The sequence below is a fragment of the Clinocottus analis genome, unplaced genomic scaffold (genome assembly GCF_023055335.1).
Source record: "Clinocottus analis isolate CAN_PGR_092001 unplaced genomic scaffold, fCliAna1.0.p SCAF_19, whole genome shotgun sequence".
NCBI classification, from domain to species: domain Eukaryota; kingdom Metazoa; phylum Chordata; class Actinopteri; order Perciformes; family Cottidae; genus Clinocottus; species Clinocottus analis.
Window position 1 is genome coordinate 2,859,004 of NW_027175920.1, and position 27,024 is coordinate 2,886,027.

At 44.4% G+C, this 27,024-nt stretch overlaps 1 protein-coding gene across 1 annotated transcript in view; it reads right to left on the reverse strand.

Moving 5' to 3' along the window:
* Nucleotides 1-5,749: 5,749 nt before the first annotated feature.
* The window catches only part of LOC137789469 (glutamate receptor ionotropic, NMDA 2C-like), a 45,202-nt gene continuing 23,927 nt past the window's right edge, over nt 5,750-27,024 (reverse strand). The window contains exons 9-17 of the mRNA XM_068583096.1: nt 23,879-24,090; nt 18,784-18,952; nt 16,941-17,094; nt 16,323-16,448; nt 15,180-15,409; nt 12,139-12,299; nt 11,467-11,654; nt 9,912-10,144; nt 5,750-8,738 (exon numbers count right to left, since the gene is read on the reverse strand). Coding sequence (XP_068439197.1) covers nt 7,197-8,738; nt 9,912-10,144; nt 11,467-11,654; nt 12,139-12,299; nt 15,180-15,409; nt 16,323-16,448; nt 16,941-17,094; nt 18,784-18,952; nt 23,879-24,090 — 3,015 coding nt within the window. The 3' untranslated portion in view covers nt 5,750-7,196. The remainder of the gene's footprint in view (nt 8,739-9,911; nt 10,145-11,466; nt 11,655-12,138; nt 12,300-15,179; nt 15,410-16,322; nt 16,449-16,940; nt 17,095-18,783; nt 18,953-23,878; nt 24,091-27,024) is intronic.

The following is a 27,024-nucleotide window of genomic DNA, read 5'->3' on the forward strand; positions in this document are numbered from 1 at the left end:
AAAAAAAGGGTCAACAACTTTTATAACCACGAGTCTCCAATAATAACATCCTAACCAATATCTTTCTCCCTCCTCGAGGATAGCAGAGGGATGAACCTCATTTCAGCAGAGCTCAAAGACTCGGAGAGGGTTAAAGTTCTGGCTGATAATAAGTTGCTCTCGGCTACCGGGTCAGGAGGGTGGGCCTGGTTAATTAGACGGCTATGGTTTTGGCTTCTGTAGCCTCCAGTGTGTGTGCGTGTGTGTGTGTGTGTGTCTTGTTGGCACATTGGAGGATGTCTGTTCACACTTTGTGACGATGTGGCATATGTGTGTGTGTGTGTGTCCGGGTTGTCTGGCTGTGCCGTCAGGCGGCTGGTCGTGGGGTTTTTTGTTAATTTGCTGAAGTAATCGTTGCCAAAACCCCCACAGGAAGCCGTCACCTTGGAAGGACAAGAGGAGAAGCGACATCGTGTGCTTCATAGTGTCGTTCACAGGGCGGCGGCGGCGGCGCGACACCCGATAATCACATGAAACACGTCGTTCATCTGATGACCTACTGTTTCTTTTCCAGGCGGAAATCAAGAGCCGCCAAAAGAGTTGATTTCTTTCTTTCGGGCGAGCAGAGAGGACTTGTTGTTGTTGTTGTTGTTGTTGTTGTTGTTGAATCCGGACGTGGCTGTGCCACACCGAAATTACCCTCTCCCCCCCAAAAAAAACTCATCGAGAGACTGGTGCGTCTCAGGGTTGGAGCCGCTGGTCTAATGGAAATCGGTGACAGTTTGTAAAAGGAGGAAACATCCGACTGATCCATATGAGGCTGAGGAAAAGACCACATGAGCCGCAACCCTGCCGCCGAGAAGTAACGTGTTGTTACCAGTAATTTGTTTCCACGATTACGTCGTGGAGAGAAACATTGTGGAGTGAAGGGAGCGCTACATTTCGAGCTGCTTAGAAAAGCGTCTATCTTGTTTGTTTGATTTGAACAAAATAGTTTCAAAAAGCATAATTCAGCGTCGTATGGTGAGAGTTATATGCCAGACAATTAGAGTTTCAACTAAAGGTGATGAACATGGCATGCCAAAGATCTCATGAACATGTGTTATTTTGAATGAATGTTTAGGTAAAAGTGCTGTTTGTTTCTTCTTTTCCACCACAAACCTTATTTATCATTGTGACAACCGAGGACAGATACAATTGTTCCATTGTCTTTCCCTAAAGCTTGTTATAAACCTTAAAAGGTGGCGTATCCATGTGAAGAGATATGCAGAATCAATGTTTGCTAATTAATACATCTATTAAAACTGTTTCCTTGCTATGTTGATTGAAAAAAATACAATTCCAGCATTACTTTTCTGCAAAAGCTGATTTCCTGTTGCATTTTAGTAATGTATAAATGTGACTTCCAGCCTTGTTTATTTAAACATGAATAATGATGTGAAAGAGAAGAACAGAACATGTATTTGCGTAATTCCCACCCCAAAAAATAAGTCCCTGATTTGTTAATTAAGATGCAATCTGTCTCATGAAGTCACTGTTTAAAATTCCCTGACAACCAGAGTTACGCCCAGAAGTGACGATTTACATCAAGGAAAGAGGAAAGGGACCATTTTAAAATTAAGGAGAAGAACTACTAACACAACGAACATGCTCCGGACTGCGTCTGTATTGTTCCGCGTGCACTTCATTCCCTTTCCGCCCTGGAAACAGATGCGAATCGGAGGCTCGGTCTGGATCCGGGGCCTTTCCTGAACGGCCGAGCTCATTCCCTTCCCAGAGATGGGAGCGATTGTGGGAAGTGAGCCTGAAGATTGCTGAAGTAATTAACGTTCCTGCTGGCTGGCAGATCCAATCGTCTCGTCTCCGTATGAAGAGGAGTTTCTGCACACACATGCACACACACACACACACACACACACTCAGAAACATGCACGGCAGACTCTCAAATGCAAAGTTTAATTGCGTACTGTAGCACAATAAAAAATTGTCCTCGTATGCACAGACAGCTGTCACACTCTGAGTGCTGTAATGCTTTGATGATTTAGTTAATGTGATGGCGGAAGGCAAAACAACCGCAGCGCCAGTCGTTCACGTCAGGTTTCTGCATGTATGTCAGTGAAATAGTAATGATGTTTGTTTGGTGTGTGTGTGTCTCCCTTCAATAAGGCTATCATTGTAAATAAATTGCACATTTTCAGGCAGGAAATGAAGACGCGCTGGATCTCATGGGGGTTCATTCCCCCAATATTGTTCTGCTTTTTTTTATAATCCTTTTTTGTTCATCCTTCTATGTTCACTTCATACCAGGTCTCATATCAGCTGACCTAATATCTTCCCTTTATTCTGCTTATTTCCCCCCTTCACTCTCCTATCTTCCCCTCCACTTCCCCTTATTCGCTCCATCTCCTCTCAAAGCCACCTCATCTCCTCCCCTCCTCCCCTCTTGTAACGTATCCTATCTCTCCCCCTCTGACAATTCTCAGACATCTACACCATCTCTAGTTTCCTCCTCCTCCACCATCATTGTCCCAAATATTTCTCTTCCCCCGCCCCCTCTTGATTTCTCCCCACATTTCCGTCTTCTTATCTCCTCTTCTCTCTCCTTCCTCCCTCCCTCCTGCCAATGAGGGGAAGGGCGGGCGAGCCTTTTGTCTCAAGGTGACTCAGAGCATCTGGAGCCGTTGCCGCGATATGCGAGGCAATTTATTCGCAGGCGGGAGGTGTGAGGAGCCTGGACCTCGGCCCTGTGGTGACTCTCTGGTCAAGGTTGCGGCTTGTGGCTTAAATGCGCGTCGCTCATAACAGCATCTGTGTGCTCAAAAAGCATTTGGACCTGCAGGTTTAGTTTCACTTTTTTTTTTTTTTACATGAATCTCATTCAAAAAAGAGCAAATTCAAACGGGAGATAAAAGAGTGGGATATCCCTGATGGCAAATTATAAAGTGACGTGTGTCGTAAGTGAATAAATGAATAATGCTTTCGCTTCGAGGGTGTCCCTTATAGACTCCTATGTCCCCCTGACATGAATATTAAATGCTGATTGGGTACCTAATTGATCTTCAGCTCTCTGCTTTTGCTTCCCTCCTCTTTCATCTTTGTCTGAATTTTAGATGCCGTATTCCAGCTAAGTGATTTTGTTTTAAGGATGTGTGTTTGAGGAAAATGATTTCAATGTGTTCTTGTTTATGTGTGTGTATAAACACAGAGTCCTGCTGCTATATGTATCAGTGTGTGTGTGTGTGTGTGTGTGTGTGTGTGTCCCAGGTGCTCCATTGATGTTTTCATATTCTCGACTTACATCTTTCATCTTTTGACAAGACGGGCCCTCCATCAATTCCAATGAAACACACACACACACACACACACACACACACACACACACACACACACACACACACACACACACACACACACACACACACACAGTCTGTCCAGGCATGTAGTAAATCACTGTGTTTGATATTAAAGCACTCAAGGAAAACACTGATATAATATAATGAGGCTATTGAGATGATGAAACTCGAGTTATCGGCTGGTTTATTTACAAAAAATACTACAAGGTTTCTTATTTAGCACCAAACATAAAGTAGGTAATGTCATTAGTTTACAAACTAAAGCGTGTGACAGATTCATATGTTTTGGCTTCAGCGTGGATCACAATTCATCATAAGGAGGACATCTAATCTGTATGAAATTTCAAAGCAATTTATCAAACAGCTGTTGATGAATTTCACTCAAAACCATAAAATATCAGCCTCATGGTAGTGCAAGAAGAAACGTCAGGGGATTTAAGTATTTAACATTCATCTTCTGAGGATCATAAATGTCAGTACACCAACTTTAATGGCATTGTTAAGATATTTTAGTATTCACCAAAGTGATGGCTGCTGCCAGAATGGCTAAAAAAAACAACACATGGCAATTGTAACTGAACACTTAGCATAAGAAATGTGCATGGAGTTGACACTGACAGTTGCACAGACGTAGAACAGTTCAATGTGACACAGCTGCCCTCGTATTGCGGAGTGTTTACTGTCTAATGGCGGTTTAAATGAATGACTTCCTCTTCTGCAGCAGCGTGAATACGCTCAACTTTATTTACATTTATATTGAACATGTGAAATGCCTCCAATCTCCAGTGTCAACATTTGATAATGCTTCAGACTACAGCTATGTGTCAATATTTAGTAGCAAGGAAATACTTCATATGTGCGTTAAAGACTCTTCCCCACACACGCACATTTACACACCTGTTCTGAATCAGCCTCGTTAGTCTCTCCCGCCTCCCGGCCAATCAGCTCCCTGCCTGTCCAGCCGTCTAATCACCTCCCCTCACCTGAGCTTCCCGGCCCATCTCTCCACCTGCACTTCATCCCAATTGCTCGATTAGTTTGTAGTTTGGTGCAGTCTTTGTTGGATCTTTAGTTTTATGTTTTGGGTTTATCGTACCTGCACAAACCTAGAATAAAAAGTTATTTTTTCAAGTTTCTTTCTCAAGTTCTTCCTTCTTCGTGGCGGTTACAATCTGGCTGCCACTGCACATTAACTTAAAAATGAACGTGTAAACGCTGACTCAGTGTATGACAGTGTGCTGTTTTGTGTTGCATTTATTGTTGTTTTTTTGTGCATGTGAGTCAGTTCAGGAAAATCAGATTTCGGCCATATTTACAAAATAATGTACAGAGACAAAAACGAAGAAAAACAGATATTCACAAGACCTCCGAGCACTCAGCCTCGCAGTGTGAATGTCTAGCCAAAAGCAGAAGATGCTGAATCCACAATGATGACCCATTTAACTTCATAAAAATGCTTTGTAAAGGGGACGGAGAAAGCTCCTTCTTCTTACACATTTCTTTCCTCCATCCATACGCAGATACTCAGATACAAAAAGCAAGTTCCACCTGTACTTGACGTGTAAATCCAGGCTTTATGTTGGGCCAACAAGCATGTCTTAATTACGGCGGCACGCTGAGCCCCTTCCTGCTCTTCAGGGATGAAAAGAAGTCCAATTACCTTGAACTCCAAAAATATGGGATCAGTGGCAGAGCGGAGGATTAAATCAATATTATGGTCCAATCTGAGGCAATGCTCCAGTAACAAAGCAGAGAGTAATGGAAAAATCAAAGCGTTCAATGTTTGGACTCTCCGTCATTACTCATCCGGCCTCCTGAATGGAGTCTTATCTCGTCATGACAACAGCATGGAGCGGGAGAGAGAGAGTAATTGCCGTGGCATCAGGTCACCTTGAAATAGAGTAGCTTATCTTTCCCTAAACTTGCTTCGGGGCGTCGAGCGCTGACGCAGGTTTTTTTGAGACGGGTCGCGAACCGCTTCGCCGTCGGGTTCGCTGAACTCCACTGAAAACATGTTCAAGGTTCAGATGTGTGACGGTGCGTTTGAAGTTAAGAGAATGACATCGTCGCCAGTTCAGTCGCCTCCTGTTTATTTTTATTTTCGACAAACTCTTTCTCCCACATTCGTTTCAAACTTAAAAGATGAGGCGACCAGACGTCCCTATTTGTCAGCAATTGTGTCACGGTCGGCCATTTTGACGGCAACCTGAAGAGAAAAATACCTTGTGTTTAGTTTTAAAAGGTGTCGGATAACCAGTAAATATGTGATTGTTATGCTAAGCTAAGCTACCCAGCTAATGAGTTGGCTGTAGCTTCACAATTAGCACACAAAGTTGATAGCGGTACCAATTTTCTAGTAAGTAAATACATGTAATTTACTAAATGTTGCGACTCCTTGTAACACTTTTCCATTGAAATACAACTTCTTTCTCCAAAGTAGGCATAGACCAAAAAAAAGAAGAAAAAAAAAAGAGAGGCTCTACAAAGAAGAGGCACACATGCACGTTCATCCAAAAGGCCCTTTAATTGATCTAAGTGATTAAATACAGGGTGAGGGAGCAAAGTCATATAGATAATAGAATATCTTTCAATTACCTCATTTAAATTTGATCGTTTAGGAGTTAAAGGGGATGGGGAGAACAGAGACGATGAGGGAATATAAAAGAGTGGAAATGAGAAAGTGATGAAAATCTTAATATAGGCCAACTGATAGAGTTAATACAGTAAGAACAAATATTTAAGTAAATCGGCAACAGCTTTACAAAAAGAAAAATGTGCTATAAGTGAGATTAGAAAATGCAAAGAGTGACTATAAATTTCTATCATATGTATAATACATGAATATGACATTAACCATCCTCAAATAACACATTTTCTTTATATCAATATAGTATTAAGATGCAGAATTGACTTATTGTGAGGCCCTGTGTGATGTTGTGCTGTACTGCAGCCTCGTACTGAGACCCAGTGAGGAAGAAAAATCCATGTTTAAGACACCTAGTGCTGCTCAGTGCTGTCCCAATACTTTCATCATCTTGCAGATTGTGTTCATATGGACTGCTTTCACAAAGTCTCTGCTTCCTCTCACTAATCACTAAATGACGACTTGAAGGGTTTAGCTCCAAAACACTATAAATATTCAAAGACGTTACCTGAAATGCATTAAACAGATGTCTCAAAATTATTATTTCATTCTAGAAAACTGCTGCTCTGCTGCGTCCGGAGTCCAACTGTTTTAATATTGAACGTCTTCTTTTGGAATTAAACTCTTCAAATGTACGTCTTCGCAAATCTTGCTACAGTGGCTGCTTGTATTTGGTGGCTTTATTTAAAGAGACAATCCCTTATTCCTCTGCGATTTCTCCCCAGCTGTAAACAGTTCATCTACTCGACGATACCCAAGACTGAATCCTAACCATTCACAATAAAATATACACAACACACACACAGCATGAAAACTGGTTATAGTTTAACCATGCGCCAACACCGTGGACTGTTGTAAATCTTAGTGCACATTAAAGCACAGAAAACACACAAGCGTCGTAGGAAAGTAGCAAGGGAGTAAAACCTGCTGACGCCAGCTTCCCACCCCTTTCTCGAGGATAAAATTGTAACAGTGCAGTCTTCATATTTTACTCTAGAATACATCAAAAAAGTCCTAAACATATGTAAAATTTGCAGACCCAAATTGCTATTCTTTACCATACAAGGTCACATAGAAAATCAACACTTAATTCAAGTTATAACTTCTCTCCCTCTTACATGAATCTAACCACTTCCCTCTCCTCCACAGTAGTCCTTGTTAAGAGTCTTCACGTCTGTAACTCCACAATATCCATTGTTTTTGGTCCTTTTGAACTCCCATCAAACCTCAGACTCCAGACTGGACACCCGCCGCCAGGGACGAAGTACGCAAAGGCTCCCGGCGGGCTGGCCCCCTGCACCCTGACCTGCCAGCGCCTCCGATCCAGTCTGGGAACCCTGATAGACCCCGTAGGCCCCGTACACACTGTCCTGGTAGAGCAGAGCCCGCTGGCTACCACATCTCCCGCCACCACAAGCCAGCAGCTGGCACACTGGGCTGGGGCTGCGGTGGCTGCCGGAGGCCTGGCTGTGGTGCTGCAGGTCTAGGGGGCCGTGGTAGAGGGGTAGTCCAGGGTACGAGTTCAGGTAGTGGGCATACTGTCTGCTGAGCAAGCTGGTGGCTCTACGTACCATCCCCCGCCCTAACCCAGTCCCATGCCGCACTGCTTCCCCGTACGTGGGTAGGTGGGCGGAATGGGAGTAGCGCAGCTTTGGGCCCTTGCGCCCGTTGGGCCTCCTCTGGTCCTCCCTTATGTGGAGGTAGGCCTGGTTCCTAGGGAGGCACAGGTTGTTTCGAAGTTGTGCAGGGTTGTAGGCCTTTGCAGGTGTGTTTGGTGTAAGAATGCATGGGAACAGGTCTGGCAGGGTGGTAGGCGATTGGCTGGAGAGGGACGACTGGGATTCGCCCTCCTGGCGCATTTGCTCGCTGCCCCAAGTCGCTTTGAGGAAGGAAGGGCGGCGGTGCCTGCGTCTTCCTCTCAGCATCATATCCTCTGGGGGCCAGGAGCTGTAGTTCTCTACCCGAGGACACTTCCCCTCCCCTGAGTAGAGGCTGTTAACGTTGGGGGCGGAGATGTGGTTCTCTTGGAGGTGGTTGGCTTTGAGCTCACTCAGATAGACGGGACTTTTGTCATTCTTTTCCTGGTCCCTGTGTGTTCTCCTCTCTATATCCCCATCCTCACACTGGAAACTCTTGGACCTCCTTTTCCGTCTGGAGAAGCCTTGGACATGCTGGTTTTGAGGCGAGGAGGCCGAATGAGACGCGTAGATGTCAGGTAGTTGGAGATCCGTGTAGGGTATGTAGGGCGAGTGAGGATGGGTGTCTATGTACAGTCTCCCCGTCGTCTGATAGTGGTGAGGGTGCTGGTGAGGGAGTGGCTCGCCCACGGCCAGATGGGGGCTGCTGAGGCTGGACACAGGAAGTGGCCGGTCATACAGACATGAAGTAGAGCGAGTCGGGAGCGTGTAGCGCAGTGGAGTCGGCCTGCTAACGCCCCTCTGCTGCTTCAGAGAGGAAACAGCGGTCAGAGGCGAGCTCAGGGAGCAGTGATTCTCGGTAATATAAGCAAATCCTCCCGGCACGGCCTCGGTTGCGACATGCGGTATGCGAACAGGCAAGCTGCCGCCGTGACGACTTAAGTGCTCTATGGTCTTGGTGGCGTTGTCCAGAGAGGTCTCGACGTTGGCGGTGGAGACCAGGTCCTTGGCAGTGCGAAGCATCTTCAGCATGTTTGCTTGAGCGTAGTTGGAGGTCAGGTCCGGTTTGGCGAAGCCAGACGAACGCCCGTGATCCTCCATTCCATTGAAACAACTGTAAATACCCTGAGGGATTAAAGAGAAGATCATCTGTAATTAAATCAATAGGTAGCCAGAAACTGTTTAACCTTGAATCAACCAAGCAGACCTAAAGGAACAATTTCACAGGAAGAATTTCAAACAATTTGTGCATCTCGAAGTGATGTTCCACCCTAACTAATAAAACCCCCACTGGCAGTTAAATAAAAAAACTGATTTCATTAATATCTTATTTCATCACTGAGGCAGGACTTAGTCACAAATTCATTATGCATTCTCCCGGGACTCAAAGAAAAACAGTTTAAGCTGAGAGGATTGCCCCAATAAACGGACACGACACCCACACACACACACACACACACACACACACACCAACACACACACACACACACACACACACACACCTAAAGTCCCCTGCAGAACAAACCGTCTCTAACTGCATGGACAAACACAGAGCCAAATCCCATGACTGCTCTCTGCTTACAGTTGGCTGGGAGATGCTGAAAGAGCCAAATTTAATTTGGCCCTTGGGGCCGCCCCATACGGATTAATGATCAGATAGTCATTTAGCCGCTAATCTGATAAAACCCCCGATCCAGGCACAATAGTGTAATTACACGGCAGAGGAGCAGAGGAGGCTGGTGTCCGTAGACATTTCCCTGACTGCAACTTCAGCCGGAGCTCTCTACCTCAGTAACCATGTCCCCGAATAATGGCATCAACACACCGGCTGCTGATTGAGGCTAATTGCGAAAGAACATTAAGCATTTAAAGTGAAACGCTAAGTAAACACCAACATTAGTGCTGCTTTTCTTTTCCTTTTATCTCTGCCCTCCCCTCTCATTCTAAATAACAATGCAGTGCCATTTGGGCTAATATTTTAACAAGGCCCTCTAATGATACCATGTAATTACATGCAAATACGCATCCATTTGAGCTTATTTATCATCACATAAAAGCCCCTTAATGTAAAACAGCATATTGCACAGAAAAGCAAGCAACCACTTTAGATTCAAAATAATCAACCAGCCAATCTTCCAATCACTCAAAGGAGCTGTTACTCCAGTGCTCCCATTACAGCCAAGCCAATCAGCCACTTAAATAAATAATCAGTGTGGAAATCAGTGGAGCAATTTCTCAACCCAACTCCCAAACACCAAAAACACCGGATCAATCCAAAGACTAATTTGCATCCCTCACCCTGCTGATGGCCAACAGGAAGTCAAGCTTGTGGGACTTGCGGAGGGAGTGTCGTAGTTTCCAGTACAGCAGGTGTTCCCAGGCGAAGACCAGCAGGCTGAGGCCCATGGCCACCAGCAGCATGTAGAAGACGCCCGCCATGTTGTCGATGTCCAGCTTGCTGCTCATCACTTCGTTCTTCTCGTTCTGGCAGATACCCGACAACCACACCGTCTCCAAGCGCTGGGTGTCTCCTGGAGGGACGGCGGTGTATGGGAAGAGAGGGGGAAGAGAGAGAGGGCATGAGATGACTTGACAGAAGGAGAAATGATAGCTCACAATAACCTGAAGATCATCATCTCTGCTCTACTCTCTTAGATGTACAGTTCAGTAAGAAAAGTAGACCTTCGTTATTAAGCCGCTAAAGTGTTGCAAACACAGTAAGTTCCTTTTCCTACGCGAATGACAGGAGATCATATACTTCTTTTCCTTTGGGCTTTATTTTATGCAGCAAAAATGTTAATTAATGCACAAATAAATGAACTCTGTCACCCGGTAGACAAAGGATATGCTCCCATGCAGCTCTTTGTTCTGCATTACATTTAATTAAGCGGACGCTTTTATCCAAAGTGTCTTACATTGTTGCTCTTTACACCGTAGACAGAGCAACAGGGAGCAATTAACAGTTAAGCTTCTTGCTCAAGGACACTACGACGTGGACTAGCGGAGCCGGGGTTCGAACCACCGTTCCTCTGATTTAAAGACGGACACGCTGACGACTGAGCAACAGTCGCACCTTTTGCGCCTGCCGCCGTCATGACGTCATGAAATCACGGAGAGGGAGCGTCAGTCATTAGCGTGAATATCTTTCAGTATAATTTACGTTCCAACACAATGAGCATAATTCACAGTTGATGTCAAATATTAGCCTCCATAGTTTCTGGCTGCATACGACATTGTTTCCTTTCAACATTACAACAAAGCTATTGAATGATAATAACTTACTTAAACGCTTTATAAGCTGTTATTGCCCCATAAGCTACTCCTCCACCTATTGAGCTCTGCTCTCCCAAGTGGCCTCCAGGGAGCACTGGACATGTTATCTCTCTTAGCGTATGTTGACCATAAACACACTATTTCCTATTTTATCAAGGAAAGCTCAGAGTGAGCATGTAGGGTGCTCTTAAGCTCTCAGAGGAGGGAGGATTGTGATTCTTCACCGGCAGCTGTCATGGTGTATTTGTGTGTGTGTGTGTGTGTGTGTGTGTGTGTGTGTGTGTGTGTGTGTGTGTGTGTGTGTGTGTGTGTGTAAAGGTAGGACTGTTACGTGTGTGTGTAATGGAGATAATAAGGGAGACGCTCCCTGCTGTTCTGCAGGATATTAACTCTTCCCTGTAAGTCCGCTTCCCTGCTGACACAGCAAACACTGAACTGGACCAACAGTTCACACACACAGAGTGGCAGTCAGGCGGGATTAAACACACAAACAGATAAAACACGCGGCGGTGTACGGTACAGTGTGTGTGTGTGTGCAGGCTCGGGTTGTGTATTATATATCCTGTAAGATTTGGATCACCGTCTCCAAGGAACTGCAGCAGCGCCAGGTCAATAAGCCGCTTCCAGCGGGAGTCCTTCTGCAGAGCGATGCCATATCCCGTGGTCGCAAACACTTTCCCGCTGCCGATGGTCACCAGCTTGCAGCCCTCGTCCTTTCCGGCCATGTAGTTCAAAACAGCCGCGTCATAAATGAAGGCGTCCAGCTTCCTGCAAGTAAATGGATTGTTTTTTTTTGTCTGAGAGAGTGCCCTGGCTCTTACAAAGTTCTTACACATGTCAGAATTGTATTAAGTCTTAAAGGATCCTGCAGTATCAGTGGCCGTGCATTCAGACCATTCAATACAAATGTCTTTTATTTTGAGTTTGTCATTTGTGAGCAGAGACCAGGCCAAAATTAGATATTTAGTCCTAAACATAACGAATGATGTTCTGAGTGAAGATTTAAAAGCACTCCTCAAAACAAAGTAATCTTCTTCAGACATGATTCTTTTCATCTAAAAATACACCCATCAAATTGACCCAAATCACAAATAGTTGCTACATCACAAAGAGCGTCAAATCTCTGCTGTATCGCCAAAAAATCACGATCGCTAATGCTGCAGCGTCTTGTGTCTTCACAGGCGGGAGCGTCAGTTAAATATAACCTCTTATCGAATTGTGTAGCGGAGTTAAAATGTTCGTGAAACTGTACCCGGTTTTGAGGCTTTCTAGAGCTTCTTCCACCCCCTTCTGGTTGTATTTCATCATGTGCATGTGCATGTCGGGGTAGTTGCTGCGGATGTTCCTCTCCGTGCTCCCGTTTGGGACCGTCCCAAAGCGAAAAGGAGGGTAATGCTCATGTGGTTTCTGGAACTGTAAGGAGACACAAGATGAGAGGAAAGGGAAGGGGGGGAGAATATATGACAGATGAGGAGAGGGAGACAAGAGAATAGAAGGGGGTGAGAGAAGAAGCGGTTTGACAAGGAGAAGGGGGGAGAGAGAGAGAGAAAGGGAGTAAGGATAAAATGGAAGGAGAGGAGAGAGACTGAAGGGAGCGAGGGCAGAATAGGGGATGGTGGTAGGGAGGAGGAGACGACAGAAAGAAGAAGGCAGGTAAAGAAATTGGAGAAAGAGTTGGTGATGAGGAGGCAAAAAAAGCAAAGAAAGAGAAAAGGAGAAAGGGGAAATAATAGAGAAAAGTAAAAAAAGGGGGAGGGTTGGTTAAGACAATAACGGGGAGGAATGAGAGTAAGGGGACAGGTGGGAGAAAGGATAGGAGGGAAGTAAGTGAAAAGAGAACAAGAAGCAAATGGAAGGAAAAGGGAGGAGAATGAGAAGAAAGGAAATAAGAGGAGAGGAAGGAAAGGGAAGAAGAGAGCAGAGGAGATGAGAGAAGAAAGAAGACGGGAGAAGAAAGAAGAGAAAAGAGGAGAATGAAGGGGAGGAAAAGGAATGAGTGGAGAAAAGAGAGGAAGAAAAGAAAGAGGAGTTAAGAGGAGATGAAAGGAGAAAGTAAAAGGTCCAGACAGAAAGGAGAAAAGCAAACAGAAGAGCAAAAAGGGGAACCAGGGTGAATAAATGTGGTGGAGAGGAGTAAAGAGGACGAGGGACTACTCAGTTAAATGAAATCCATTTTAGAGTCATTCCATTTTTTTTTCTTTCTTCCCAAGACTGATTTAATCAGCAGCCGAACCTCAACGCCGGTTGAATGGACGGGACACCGTTCAGCTCACCTCCATTTGAGTAAATCTGACTTCAGTCAGCACACATCTGTTTGTATCATCCCTCAGCCCGCAGATGATCCTAATCCAGTTCAATTTGTCCCCCGATCGAAGTTCACATTCTGCGAGCTGACGCATTAATGCAGGACGAAGCCAGAAATGCGTCTCCGAGAGCTCAACTCCACTGTAAACAGGAAGGATCTATTCATCTTGCTTACAGCGTTGACCTTTTGAGCCGGGCGCAAATGGATGGGCCAATCCCGATGTGAGTGGGTGAGTGCGTGTGTGTTGATGTAATCACTCTTTAGCCGCAAGTCCAGTGGCTTCAGTTGAGATGCTACACCTCCCTCTTTTTTTTTTTTTTTAGAATCAGCTGTTCGATCAAAAGCAAGCGTCACCGAGGGAAAATTAGAAATAGGTTTAATACAATACCCACGTTTCTTGTTGCAGTACTTGTGCTTCCTACTGTCACCCCCCCAAAAAAAATCCATCCAAAAGCAACTTCACTGTAAGCGATGGACAACGAAAGATACTGTCCTCGTTGTGCACAAAGTAGAAGTTGAAGTTAGACAAATTAAGTGGGTATGTTTCTTTTTTGTACTCGCTATGTGTCACGGCTCGACAAGAAAAATGTGTCCCCGCAGGCAGAAGACAGAATTCCCTACTAAAAGGGATTCAACCATGTGTATGCTTTTACCCTGCGTACCATATGTTCATATAATTGTGAGCCACTTATTCCCATTTGCCTCGTGATGGACACGTTTTGCTGAATCTGAAATACTCACTAGAGCATCAAATGTGTATCAATCCGCGGCTGAAAATAGTCCCAAAGAACCGCATATGTTATGCCCGTTTGAGGGGAGAAAAGAAGGTGACACTTTACTAGTACTATGTAATTTAGTGCTACTTACAGGAAACAAATAGCGAGATCAATTGACACTCTTCACATTGATTTATACCTATTGATTGCTTGAGTTCATTTATAAGGGACAGTGAACAAAACTAGATTGACATTCAACAATATTGATGTTATTGTGCCGGGGTTAACTCTAGTTTTGGGTCAATATTGCTTTGGATCAGGACACAGTGAAGGTAGTCAAGATGGAAAGTATTGAGAGACGTATCGACGCATTGATTTTCATCTTTTGAAGGCATTTATTGACGATGAGAAAACTAAAGAACCGCACTTGCCTTGTTCTTTTAAATCTGCGAGGTATGAGCCCAGCTCAGCCCGCGACCTAAACCCACCTAATCCTCTGCCGTGCAGGATCTCAGAGTGGAGGTACAGCTGAGGTTGTGTTGTGCAGCAGGGTAATTTATATTAGTCCCTTATGCTGCGGGACATAATGCATCTGCATAAAGTTAATAGAGTCAGCTAACACAACCATAGATCACTGAGGTGGCACTGCTGATCCCTGCCGGGGAGTTGTTTTTTTTTGCTATCTGTGAAGAAGGATACGTTTTCTTGTAAAGCTCCTCTGAGGCCCCGTTTCCAGGTTTAGTGTGTGTGAGTGTGTGTGTCCGCGAGCCACACATTTAAGTGGTAGAAGAAGTCTGCGGGTGTTGTTTTTCCTCCGTGCCTCTTGTTTTTAATCGCTTGACATTTGCCGATCTCTTTTTTTTTAACGGTGTGAGCTTGAAGAGAGCCTGAGACGGCACAAGGGGAATATTGATAGACTGCCCGAAAATGCTGAGGAGTCTACACTGGGACAAGTGGAGACTCAGACACCATCTGTATTGACAGAAGGCAGTAATTGATTAGTCATTCATGCCACTGGACTCCCCGCTGATCGGAAAAGGACAGAGCCGTTTGCAGCAAAGTCGTTTTACTGGAGTCCTTTGTGTGTCTTCCATTCACGCTTTAGTTGTTGAACAGAGAAAAGAAGAGCTGATGGAGCCGGATTTAAACACAACGACGTGGGTCGCTCCATATCTTACGGCTCCACAAAGACGGCCGGCTTTCTGAAAGTCCATGCGGCTGTCCGCATGGACTTTCAATAACCGCTCCAGCGTTGTTTATTCAGTCTCTTACCTTCTTGTCGGAGAGCCCGGACACCGTGTCGATGTATTGCTCCTGGATCATGAAGGCAGCCAGGTTGGCGGTGTACGAGGCCAGGAAGATGACGGCGAAGAAGGCCCAGACCAGCACCATGATCTTACTGGTCGTTCCTTTGGGGTTTTCAATGGGCACAGAGTTGTTGAAGACGATGCCCCACAGCAGCCACACTGACTTCCCGATGGTGAACGTTGGACCGCCAGGAGCTGAGGGGACAGAGCGAGGAGCGTGTCGGACACGTCGTATCTGGGTAACATGTTGTATTTAATATGGTTTTTTAGTACACAGTGAGAAAAGAAGTGGTTTCGAGAACCCTGTCTAAAGAGATAGTGTCGTGCTTAAGTATTAAGTTCTTCATAAAAAACATGTTAGTGGTCGAGTGGGATCCAGACATGCGGATATTTTTTTTTAGATGAATTTTTTTTTTTGACCAATTTTTTTTTTTAGATACATTTTTTTAAAGCATTTTTTTGAGAGCATTTTTTTTTTCAAGATTATTTTTTTTAAGAGGTTTTTTTTTTTTTTTTTGAGAGCATATTCTTTTTAGATCTAATTTTAGAGCATTTTTTTTAATTGAAAGCAAGGATTTGGTGATAATTTACTTTCAAACTAGAAATTTGCTTGGGTAGAAAAGACACAAATCTACCTTTATAGTCTAACAGTTCATCATGCCAGTATTCATGAGCCATCTCAGGCCCTTCTGCAAACCTCCAAACAACGGAACAATTTCGCAGCCTCGGCCCTTTTCCGTTGCTCTCTGCCGTGTGCAGCGACGGAGGGTGCCGCCGCCATCAATCACACTTCGATTAGCGCAGCGGCGAACGCTAATTAAAATGGGAAAATGACCTTTCGGACCCGGGGACGGGGCATGCTCTGTCAGCGCTGCATTGTGGGATTGATTAACCCTCTCCCCAAAAATCCTGTCCAGGAACTCTTAACGTTGCGGGACGTGCAGGCCTTGTAAAATGTGGAATTAAAAAAAAGATATACATGGGACGCTATGGGATCAATATGAACTTTGCTTACCTCTGTAGGAATCATTCACTCCTCTATCACTTCCTATACGCAGGAGAAATACATTCTAACAGTAAAAGGGAAACAAAGAGGTTCAAAACTTACTTTTGGCGCTGACCAGGCTGCGGTTGTAGCCGACTGGACTGAGGTATTCAAACACAAAAACTGTAATCGCCACCACGGTCAGGCACATCACAAACATCATAACCCAAACTGCTGGGCTGTAGGGCTCTAGAGGAAGAGGAAGAGGAGGAGGAAGAGGAGGAAGAGGAGGAGAAGGAGAGGAACAAACATAAAGGATTAAAGTAAGTCTCTTTTGTACTTCCTTCTTCTAAACCTCAGCCTGTGATGGGGGTCACCATATGTGGCAGGAGGATAGCGAGATGAGAAAATGAGAAAACAGAAATACAGTGTTCAGGATTTTGTGCTGAATTTTCTTGTTTAGGGTTTGGAAAAGGGATTTAGGTGTGTGTGTGTGTGCGGCACGTAAGGGGATTTAGTTGTAGGCTTCAGTTATCAGCTGGATAAAAGCTTAATGGGAAGTTTCCTGAAGCGTCTGCAGAGACAGAACTAGTTTAAGTAGGCCATCCTGGGAGAGAGCGGGAAAGAAGATGGCGGCGACGTCGGCTGACACGTCAGGCTCCGGGATAACGTATGTTATGACCGGTTTGAACTGACAAATGGATCCAGAAGAAGCGTTTGTTTTTTTTGTTTTCTTCTCACCGAGGAAGGCAGATGGGGAAACTGTCCCGTTGCTGCGGGCCACCATGACGCTGATGCCCGTCTCAACGAACGGCACGGAGAAGTCGATGATTTCCGAACGCTCCTCGTTGATAGTGAGAGAGCCGATGGCCATGTCAGCTCGTCTGTACACGACCTGAGAGAAGGAGGACGCATAATAAAGTAGCGGAGAGAACAGTGATCAGCGGTGTAGAAACAAGCTTTCCTGGATTTATAAACTATTTTGGTTATTCTGTAATTGAAAAAAAACGACCGAATGAGTATATTTCATCACAACTTTCTAGTGAACCAAACAACATGCTGCCAAATCCTGTATTTCATGAGCAGCAAACACTCTGTGCTCTACGGTAATCTCTAACGACAGAGATACGAAAACTATTTGTCAGGAGTGCTCACGCCCGAGCTCGCTTTTTTTTCTTCTGAAAAGCGGAGAGTTTTGCAGAGAGAAATGTGTTTTTGTAAATGTAGCACACACACACACACACACACACACACACACACACACACACACACACACACACACACACACACACACACACATGCAGATACAGACCCTCAGCCAAGCGCCTGCAGGCACAGAAACACAAGCAAGGAGGCTCTCCAGAGGAACACCTGTTCGGGGCGTTTCACTTTCAGATTGGGCCGTGTTTGATGTGGCTTGGTGTGTGAGAGAAACGTATGCGTTAGCTCCATATGTGCATGCATGGCCTCACGCCATTGACCTAAATAAAAACCCATCAAAGAAAATCTCCAGGCCGTGAAACGCTCGTGTCACTCTGCTTCATTACTGCCGTCCTCAAACCTGAACTACAATGCGTACCACAGCGGTACAGCTGATGAAATCGGACCATTATCGCTGTTACTGGATTGAAACCTTGTGTCATAGAGACTTTAACCTTTCGGAAACCAAAACAGAAGAAAAAAATGTTTTAATGTCCATAACCCAGTGTATTATAATCATTACCTACAGAGTTTTATCGCGCGGCTTTCTTGAATACTCTATTATTACGCAGTTCTGATCATCATAGTTTTTTTTATTTAAAGGTCACTTGTAGTGATGAATTCACAGATAATTATCATCTGAAATTCTTCTCAGATCTATGGAGCATTAACATCTTTCAGCCTGTGCTTAAGTTCACTCTCACTGCTTTCATCCACCTCATTTTCCTGCCCACTAAACAGCACATACAGTTAGCAACGCGCTTGTGAACACATTGAAGCGTTCAGCTGTTTAAAAGAGTCAGATATTTCCCTCATGAGATCTTTATGAAGACCAAAGAAGAGCTAAGAAGGGTTGAAGGTTGCACTTCTATTCGTCAGGGGCCGATTAACACGACTTCAAATGAGGAAGAGCATTGCTCCATGCCTCCTGGATCAGAATATAAGCAAACCATTTGCTCCCATATTTGACAAGATTAAATGACAATATGTCAGTGTTGTCTTACATCAGGTATCCCCTTAAAACGGTATTCTTATATCTGTTTAATAATAGTTTGTCTTCGCCTTAACAGGGTTATTTTACTTAAATACCTGAACGGATGAATAACAAGTACTTACCACCAGTGTTCTTTAAACTATGGGGCAGCATGTGCTGATGTTTTTTGCCGATATCTAGCACGCTTTTACACAACACTTACCTCTAATGTAATGAGGGCACGTCGTAGCCCAAAGCTACGTTCACCTTAGTTAGGGCTGTGGAGAAACATTTTAAAACACCTTGATTTAATAATTGTCTGTCGATGGCCACCAGGCAACCAATCCAGCTCCAGCAGCTGCTGCTTTCAGGGACTTATGCGTCTTTAAATAACCCAGCCCTAGGTCTCACCTCCCCAATCATGCCGTTCCAAGTCCCGCGGACCAGCTTGCCGTGTTTCCCGTTGGTGACCAGGTAGAGGTCGTAGGAGAACTTGATAGTGCGGGACAGTTTCTTCAGGATATCTATGCAGAAGCCCTTGCAGCACAGTTTGGTGTAGGACTCCGAGTGGCCGATAATGCTGTCACAGGGAGGAGGAAAAGCAGAGTCACACATAGTTTTTTTAGACCATATTGTGATCAAAAACCTCTCTCTGGCAGCTGGGACTATCTTTAGCGTCTCAGACAAAAGCTGTTGTTTTGTTTAGTTCCAGAGAGGTGGCTGCTAAATAGTCGTTGGCTCTCGTTCTGACAGCGACCATTGTCTACGGCTGTGATGTGAAGGGCAGGCGATGGCTGGCTCATTAGCTAAAATCAATGTCTTTTACCAAGTTGTCGATGGAGACGGAGGAGACGCCAAAACACACACACACACACACAGTGTGACAGAGCCCACAGTGGATGGTTAAGTGACTGTGATGGCCTCTAATCAAAGGTCATTAAGGTGTGTAGCATGTGAGGGATACTCACTTCCACTCTGTGGCCTCGCTACTTAATGGGTCGTGGAAGAAAAGAACAGAAGTACAGGAAACGGTGAAAAAAACAAACAGAATAAAACATTATTAAAGACACAGCAAAAGCAACAGCGGACAAAGTTTAAAAACACAGACAGGTTGAAAAGGACGTCGTAAAACTTCCTGAAAAAGAGCCGCCAATGTGGAGGCTTAAAATCTGTGTCTATGCACATGTGTGTGTGTGTGTGTGTAATTGAGATAACCTCAGCATGCCGATGAGTCAGCATAAGTGCATGTGAGTGAATAAATGAGGGAGACATTGAGCGAAATTGAGTCAAGCGAGCAATTAACATTCAGGTTGATTATTTTCAACAGCGTAAGAGTTCATTTCAGACGCATTTTAAGTGTTTTTGAAAGCCTCGCTTCTTTCACAGGAGTCAATAGCTCTGATAAACGCTGCGTTAATTAATTGCTGCAGGAGCCGGCCACCTGTCGTCATTATACACACTCCACTAACAATACGCACACACACACACACACGCATACACAAGCCTAAATTGGGCCGCCCTACTCCGTCACACACACGCACACACACACACACACACACGCATGTAGCTCGGTGTCCTTGGAGGATTAGCAGCAGTTGTGTTGTGTGTGTGTAGTGTGTACTTCATAAAATGCCCAGAAACTAGTGCAGCGCGGAGCGGAGCACCATGAGGGAGTTAAACCAGAGAGAGGAGGGATTCTCAGGCGAACGGTCGACGGGGAAAACACTCGCAAACCGACAGCCAGACGCGGCCTAACGGGGCGGCGGCGGCTTCGGTTTGCAGAGAAAGGAGGGCAAGAGCAAAGGAGGACAGATGGAGGAGGAGGAAGAGGAGGAGGAGGATGATAATTGAAATAACCACCACAGTGATCATGTAAGATTGATGAGGGAACCAGTCAACGTGAACGGGGACACTGTCACGCTGAATATTCTGTTGCCACAAAGATATTGTTGGAAAAAAAACCACAAATGTGTTCTGTCGCATGATGATTTACCGTAATGAGACCCGAGGGACCGAGCCCATTAGAAAGAGTCAAAGACCAAAAACACACAAAGACGCAAACACACCAGTGCGTTAATACTGGAGCGCACAATTTACTCGTGATGTCAAACACAGGAAGTGATGAAACCCTTTCTGTTGAGGTCAAAGTGGTGAATTGACACTAACAATTCATTTAATACCTGTAACCGAACCGTGCTAACCTGGATATTTCCTATTCCTGCCCGGAATAAGACATTTTCTGTCAAAAAACTACTTAACTTCATCATCTGGTCACTGAACGTTGTGCTACTATATATAACGGACTATACCACGAACTGAGGATCTTTAAAGTAGGATTTCAGGGTGGCCTTCCTGCTCTTAATCGGCACAGAGAGGTAGAGCTCAGCTTTCTGGCAAAGGAGGCCATCATCTGTCCAAAGAAAGGATTTTTTAATGAGCAAGACCAAAAAAAGTCCTAATCACGCTAAACATCTGCTCCGCAGGGAAGCTGCTCAGACCACACAGCGAGATTAACTGATTTATATAGCAGCGGCCCTCTCTCATGCGGTCGCCCTGTTTGTTGGTGTTTGTCCAAATGGGACATGCCAGCCTGAGAGAAAGGGTGAAAGAGAAACAGAAAGAGGGTAGGATGGGATCACATTGTCCCACGCTATGACAGATGACCCATGTTGGACAGATAAATCTTCTTTACTGGCAATCAATGTGCCATCGCGCTCAACAACAGCCGCTACATATCTCTCGCTATAATTAATGCGCCAGCCATGGTCAGCTCTGCAATCTGCATAACGCATTCTGACACACACATACACACACACACACACACACATGGATACATGGATACATGTGAAATCACTGAGGCAAACACGAACATGACATTTACAGGATGAATTGTTTGTTTTGGGCTGTTTGGGTGATTAAAAAGTGATCAATCTGTGCATATAAGACATTAAATCACTAATGATTCAACGCTGGTTACGGTGGGAGGCTTCATGTGAGGCTTGCCGGGTAAAAGGCACACACCAGACCGAGCGTCTGTCACCCTCGTTTGTGCGGTGTGACACGCATCGTCGGCACTAGCTATCCGAAATGAAGCAAAAGTTGTGAGCGAGATGGTGTGAAGGTGTTAAGAAAATGCTGTGTGTCTCATACTGACAGCGTATATAAATATATACCCGCAGTCTCATGCCCTGGGCTTTCCCTTTTTAAATGAAGAGGACACCTGCTGCTCTGGAGAGTTATCCCTTCTCGTCTTTGTGGTGTGTTCAGGCGCCACTTTTTAGTCGAGACGGGGGCTACTTGTGGAGAAGCTAGCAACCTCCGTCTAAATCCTACCAGGCAGCGCCTCTTTGTTCTTGTTTAAATCAAACAAAAGTAATATAAAGTGTTCACTAATGTTCTTTTAGAGTTGCGGGTAGACGGATTATTTTACCGCTGGACAGAGCCAATGGGCTGTTTTCCTGTTTCCTGTCTTTATGCTAAGCTAAGCAGCTGCTGACTGTAGGTTCGTATTTAGCATATATATATATATGTATCTTCTCATCTAAGGCTCGTCTTTTAAAAAATACAGCTTATTTTATTCATTAAAAAACATTATAATTAAATGAACCTAAGATGAATCTTGCATGTGCCACTGTATTTATTTTATTTAGTTTGACAATGCGACGCAGCGACCAAATGTTGTCTTCTAAATATTAGATTTTCCAACTGGATCACAATGTGGAAATTTGAGCTGGCTGTACATTTGGCACGGTTCTTCTCTTGGGTAAGCTCTGCGTTGTGGGCAAACAACAGAGCAGAATAAATACGTAGTCCTTCAGTTAGAAAAAGCAAAACTCCAGAGCGCAGAGAGGAGTCGGTAAAGGTTGAGGTGAACCCTTAAATAAATGACTAAATCAGTGCAGTGAGATGTGCCGGATGTGGCATTAAAGTTGCAGGACAGGTTTTGTCTGTTCTCGTGTGATCTTTTGGTATGCAGAGCAATGTGCTCGTCCTCTGCTCCTTCCAAGGATCTATTTATCATGCATGAATGTGAGTGCTATTCTTCTGGTGGTGCGCCGTACGGCCACGGTTATGCCCCTTCTCGGGGTGGCTGGGACACGACACCAACAAGCCCCAAAATAGCTGTATGATTCATTGCAATAATTGGATTTTTTTCTTGGACATAATTCAAAACTGTTGTGTCTGGGAATCGCAGTAAGTTGCTGTCAATGGAAACAAATTGAAAGCTGAAGCTAAGACATGTGCTCTTCATTTCAACAGGATTCAAGTTTCCCTATTCGGTTGTAAAACATGTTGTGTGTGTGTCGTTCCTGCGCTCCTTTTGTCAATACGGAAACACGAAAGCGAAAGTGTTTGTTTGACAATTGCGATGACATTCATGCCAGACTTGTGCTTCTGTTACGTGTGTTTGAACATAATGAAGACATTACGTATTCCTGACGAGCACAAGTTGCAGGTAGTCGGAGGTAATAGCTGTTAAATGGTTGTTTTCTGCCATGCTGTGTTGAATGTTTGACACCGGAGGTGTGTTTTTTAAAGTGCGCAGACACTCCGCACACACACAATTACTCTGCGTTTAATGAAGTGTGGAGGTTTGCAGTGTCTACTCAGAGCAAAAGTGGGGCAGAGGATCAGAGAAGGAGGGCGCAGACGCCTGTGTGTGTGTGTGTGTGTGTGTGTGTGTGTGTGTGTGTGTGTGTGTGTGTGTGTGGGTGTGTGTGTGTGTGTGTGTGGAGGACTGGGTTTCATTTGAAATGTTTGAATACGCTCAACTCAACATGATACTTCACCTTGAGAAATGAAATGTAACGTGTGTTTTTCTGAACTGAAGAAGCCAAAATGTGACTGTTGTCTAAACGCACCAGGCATCCGAACAAAATAAGCAACGTTTTTTTTTTGTTTTTGCCATAATCTTCCTGGTTTACGGATAGTGGAGCTTGACAGTTCATTCTTCACCTTTTTGAAAGCAGCAGCGAAACGAAACAATCTCAACTCAAGGGCCACTTACTCTCTTGTTCTGGAGCCTCTTGGACTTATTGGAGCTTTGTGGTGAAAAACAAACTGTCAAGGCAACAAGGATGAGGGGGATGCTCGCAATCATGGAAAGAACATGCACTTCTGTGGCGACAAATTGAATGTGCTGACGTGGACGGTAAAAGGGAGTAAAGACCCCTGTGCAATTTTGACCCAATCCGAGCAACAAGTTGCCAATCTTGAGAGAAACACGGAGAGGTCGTTTGATATCGTGCTACTCGTCCACCGCCAATGTAACACCTGTGCTACAAACATTTCAAACCACCTTCACAATATCCTCCACAGATTGCAACCTGCAGTGGAACTCGTTTCATCCGCCAATAAGTAGACTCGATTTTGTAAACTTGAGAGTTTTCGATACCCCAAACAGTGCTGGGCTTCAACGGCATCATCACGCGTGTGTTTTATACGTGTTGATCGAGTTGTGCGGATGCAACCGGCCGCACGTGTGTGCTGTGTTTGCTCTGTGCACCTCTCCGTGTGGTTGGACTGGCGCCGGCAGGGCACCGTGTTGCGGACGCATGTGCCGGTGCCCGGGTCCACGTTCTCCACCATGACGAAGGGATGCTCCTCCAGCGTGGCCACGGTCAGGTGGCGGTCGTCGGACACTTGCTCCAGGAAGCTGCCGTATCGAGGCCAGACCGGGTAGCGGACCTGAAGGATCCCTCGAGCGTACGTACCGACCTGAGGAGGGAGAGCGAGAGACGAAAGACTTGAGCGTTATCCTGCTGCACGTGTCTGAGTTTCGGCTTCCAGCTTCTCTGCATATCAAGACCCTTCTCTCCTCACCTGTCTTGTCTTTCCCTACTTCACAGGATGAATGATTTTCCCTTTTTTTTTGTTATTTTAAAATAGGAAATTTGCATGTGCTGACCTGGAGGAAGAGGATTAAAAGATGAAAGAGGAGTCGAGTTCATTAATGCATGAGAGGAGACTTAAAAGTGTTTGAGTAAGAAATGTTGAAGGCAAAAAAAAAAAAAAGCCAGAATATAAAACAAAGAGCAAACGGACTGCATGACATTAATAATATATATCAGAATATGTTGCTTTCAATCTGTGTTCAATCTGTTGACTTATTATTCAATCATTAATTCATTTTGTTCAAATTAATAAACAAATTGAAATGTCACTGTCCATAAATGGGATCTGTTCAAGCGATTAGTGCCATTTATTATCTGTAAAAAATGTATTTTAAGGAGACATGTCATGAAAACCCAGTTTTTTCTGGGCTGCCTAGATCAGAAAACATGTATTATTCTGTGTACATGACATATTTTGTGACATATTCAGTCTCTGTGTGACATATTCGGTGACATATTCATTCTCACAGAAAGTATGAAGGAAAAAAAGATTTTTTTTTCAACATTTAAACATGCAAACATGTTCTAGTAGAAACCCCAAATAAAAAAAATACATGCACCTGCAAAAAAGCATGATATACGTCTCCTTTAATAAAGGAAACATCCTGTACATGTGCACACAAAATCAGTAGATGGCGTTTTTCAATATCAGGGGGCTCAACGTAGTACCAGAACTGCAGTATAATGTCACATCACACAATGAATAATCCCATCCATGTCGGCACTAAACTCAGTGAAACCCTCTCCGTGAGAGCCGGGACTGTTTGTCATATCAGCTCCACCTAATGAGCCGTACTGAGCTCAGCCAGCACTGACTTACTGCTTGTGAAACTCTCTCCCTCTCAGCTTTAATGAAACCGCTTTTTTTTCCGTGCCGACTCTTGATTTGTTCTGCTCGCTCATACTAACGCTCTTCCTTCGTCATACATGGATGAATTACAAGTGTGTATGAAGTTGCAGTGTGACGTGCGAGGCGGTGATTTGTACTCTGCGCCATCTGTGAACGACAGAGACGCAGAGAAGCCAGTTGTGGAGATTAGTCATTTCAATCCGTCTCGTATCGGATGTCTCATCCTGTCATGGAGGATCTCAAGCAGACGCTCTGTCATACTCACTGTTTGGGGAGTTGCCAAAGCTGTTATTGATTATTCCATAATGGGTTAAAGGACAGTGTGGGGATCTTGGAGTTAATGAACTGATATCAAAGAAAACTTCCGACTGAGGTCACGTTGCAGAAACTCAGACATGTTTACAAGTTTAGGATGTGAAAATGGCCCAAATCAGAATAGAAAAGATCAGATTTTCAGTGATTTTTCTCTCTCTTTATGAAAAATCTCTGACTCACATTTGCACAAAATAGTTGGATCGGGGCCACTCTGGCCTGCAGGCCGAACGTAGCCGAAAAGTGTGAACCACTCAGATAGCGAATGTGATGGAGAAAACAAATCTGTGCTGGAGGCTCAGGAAAGAGATCATGCTCTTATATTGCAGACATTTACTTTATTGATGAGGATGAATTCATGGGGGTTTGGGGAAATGGTTAGCTGTCGTGAAGGACGTGTGTTCACATTGGACGCATTGTTTAAAGAGGGAGAGTATGGCAGTCCCTCGTTCTTTGTTACTTTGTTATTTCTCTTTTCCCCAATTAATTTAAGATGAATGTTACAAGTCTTTTGAGTTCATTGGAGGGTTATCCAGATCGCCTGTTGTGCAGGACGTGGGGACTGACTGGCTGCTAATTAAGAATTGAGAGCAGCTCGGAGAGAATTTCTGAGTGTGACGACGTCTCTTTCTTCTCATCAGACCTGTGCGGCTAATCCAGAATGACCCTCCCCTCCTCTCTGGTTCCCGTCGCTGCTCGCATCCAGTTCACAGCTCTGGCCTCCAGGGCACTGAAGGGAGTCATTACTGAAGGCTCGTCTGTGACAGAATGAGCTCCCCACTTAAGTCATGACAGCGGAGTCCCTCTGCAAGCTGAAACACACCTTTTCACACAACATTTCAGCAACTTTTGCTATTAAAAAGTAAAAAAATGCATTTGTATTGTAGCACTGAATATGAAGTGAATTTTTTAGAAGGGATAGATTTTTAATGTTAGATGATATCTTGCGCTGATCTCCTCAGTGGTTTGCATGTCGTGTCCACACGGACGACATTACTGCTGCTGCTGTCCCTTTGTTTTACATGAAGTTTGCCTTTCATAATGGCCATAATATTGCATTTCATTATTAATGTAATTTATTTTATAATCCGAAAATGGTTAAGAAGGTTGTGCTCTTTCATGAATAACAATAATCCATTATTAATAGCAGGTAGTCTTTTAATTTATGGAGATGTGCAATAACTGCATTTTCCATTTGGATGGGGGTCCTATGAAGGGACTACAGAGTGTATGTGAGATAAATATATATATATATATACTTAATGAGCATCAATTCAAAAATCCTTTAAACTTGGCTAAAATAATATTTCACAAGGGGTACATCACTGAAAAAAAGGTTGAGAACATCTGCTATAGACATCGAAACTGCATTGTAGTTGAATGCATGTCAAAGGGTTCTTTGTCTGTTTTTGCTGTGAACAACGTGCAGCGAGCGGAAAAAGAAATAAGCCAGATTTCTAATCTGCAGGAGAGATGCAGCTGAGCAACTCCGCGTGGCTTCTCTAATCTGTTAACATGGCCGCCGAAATAAATAGCCAGAGGTTCCTTCGCAGCACCCGCAGCTCACACAGGAAATGGCTCTGGCTTAATACCTCC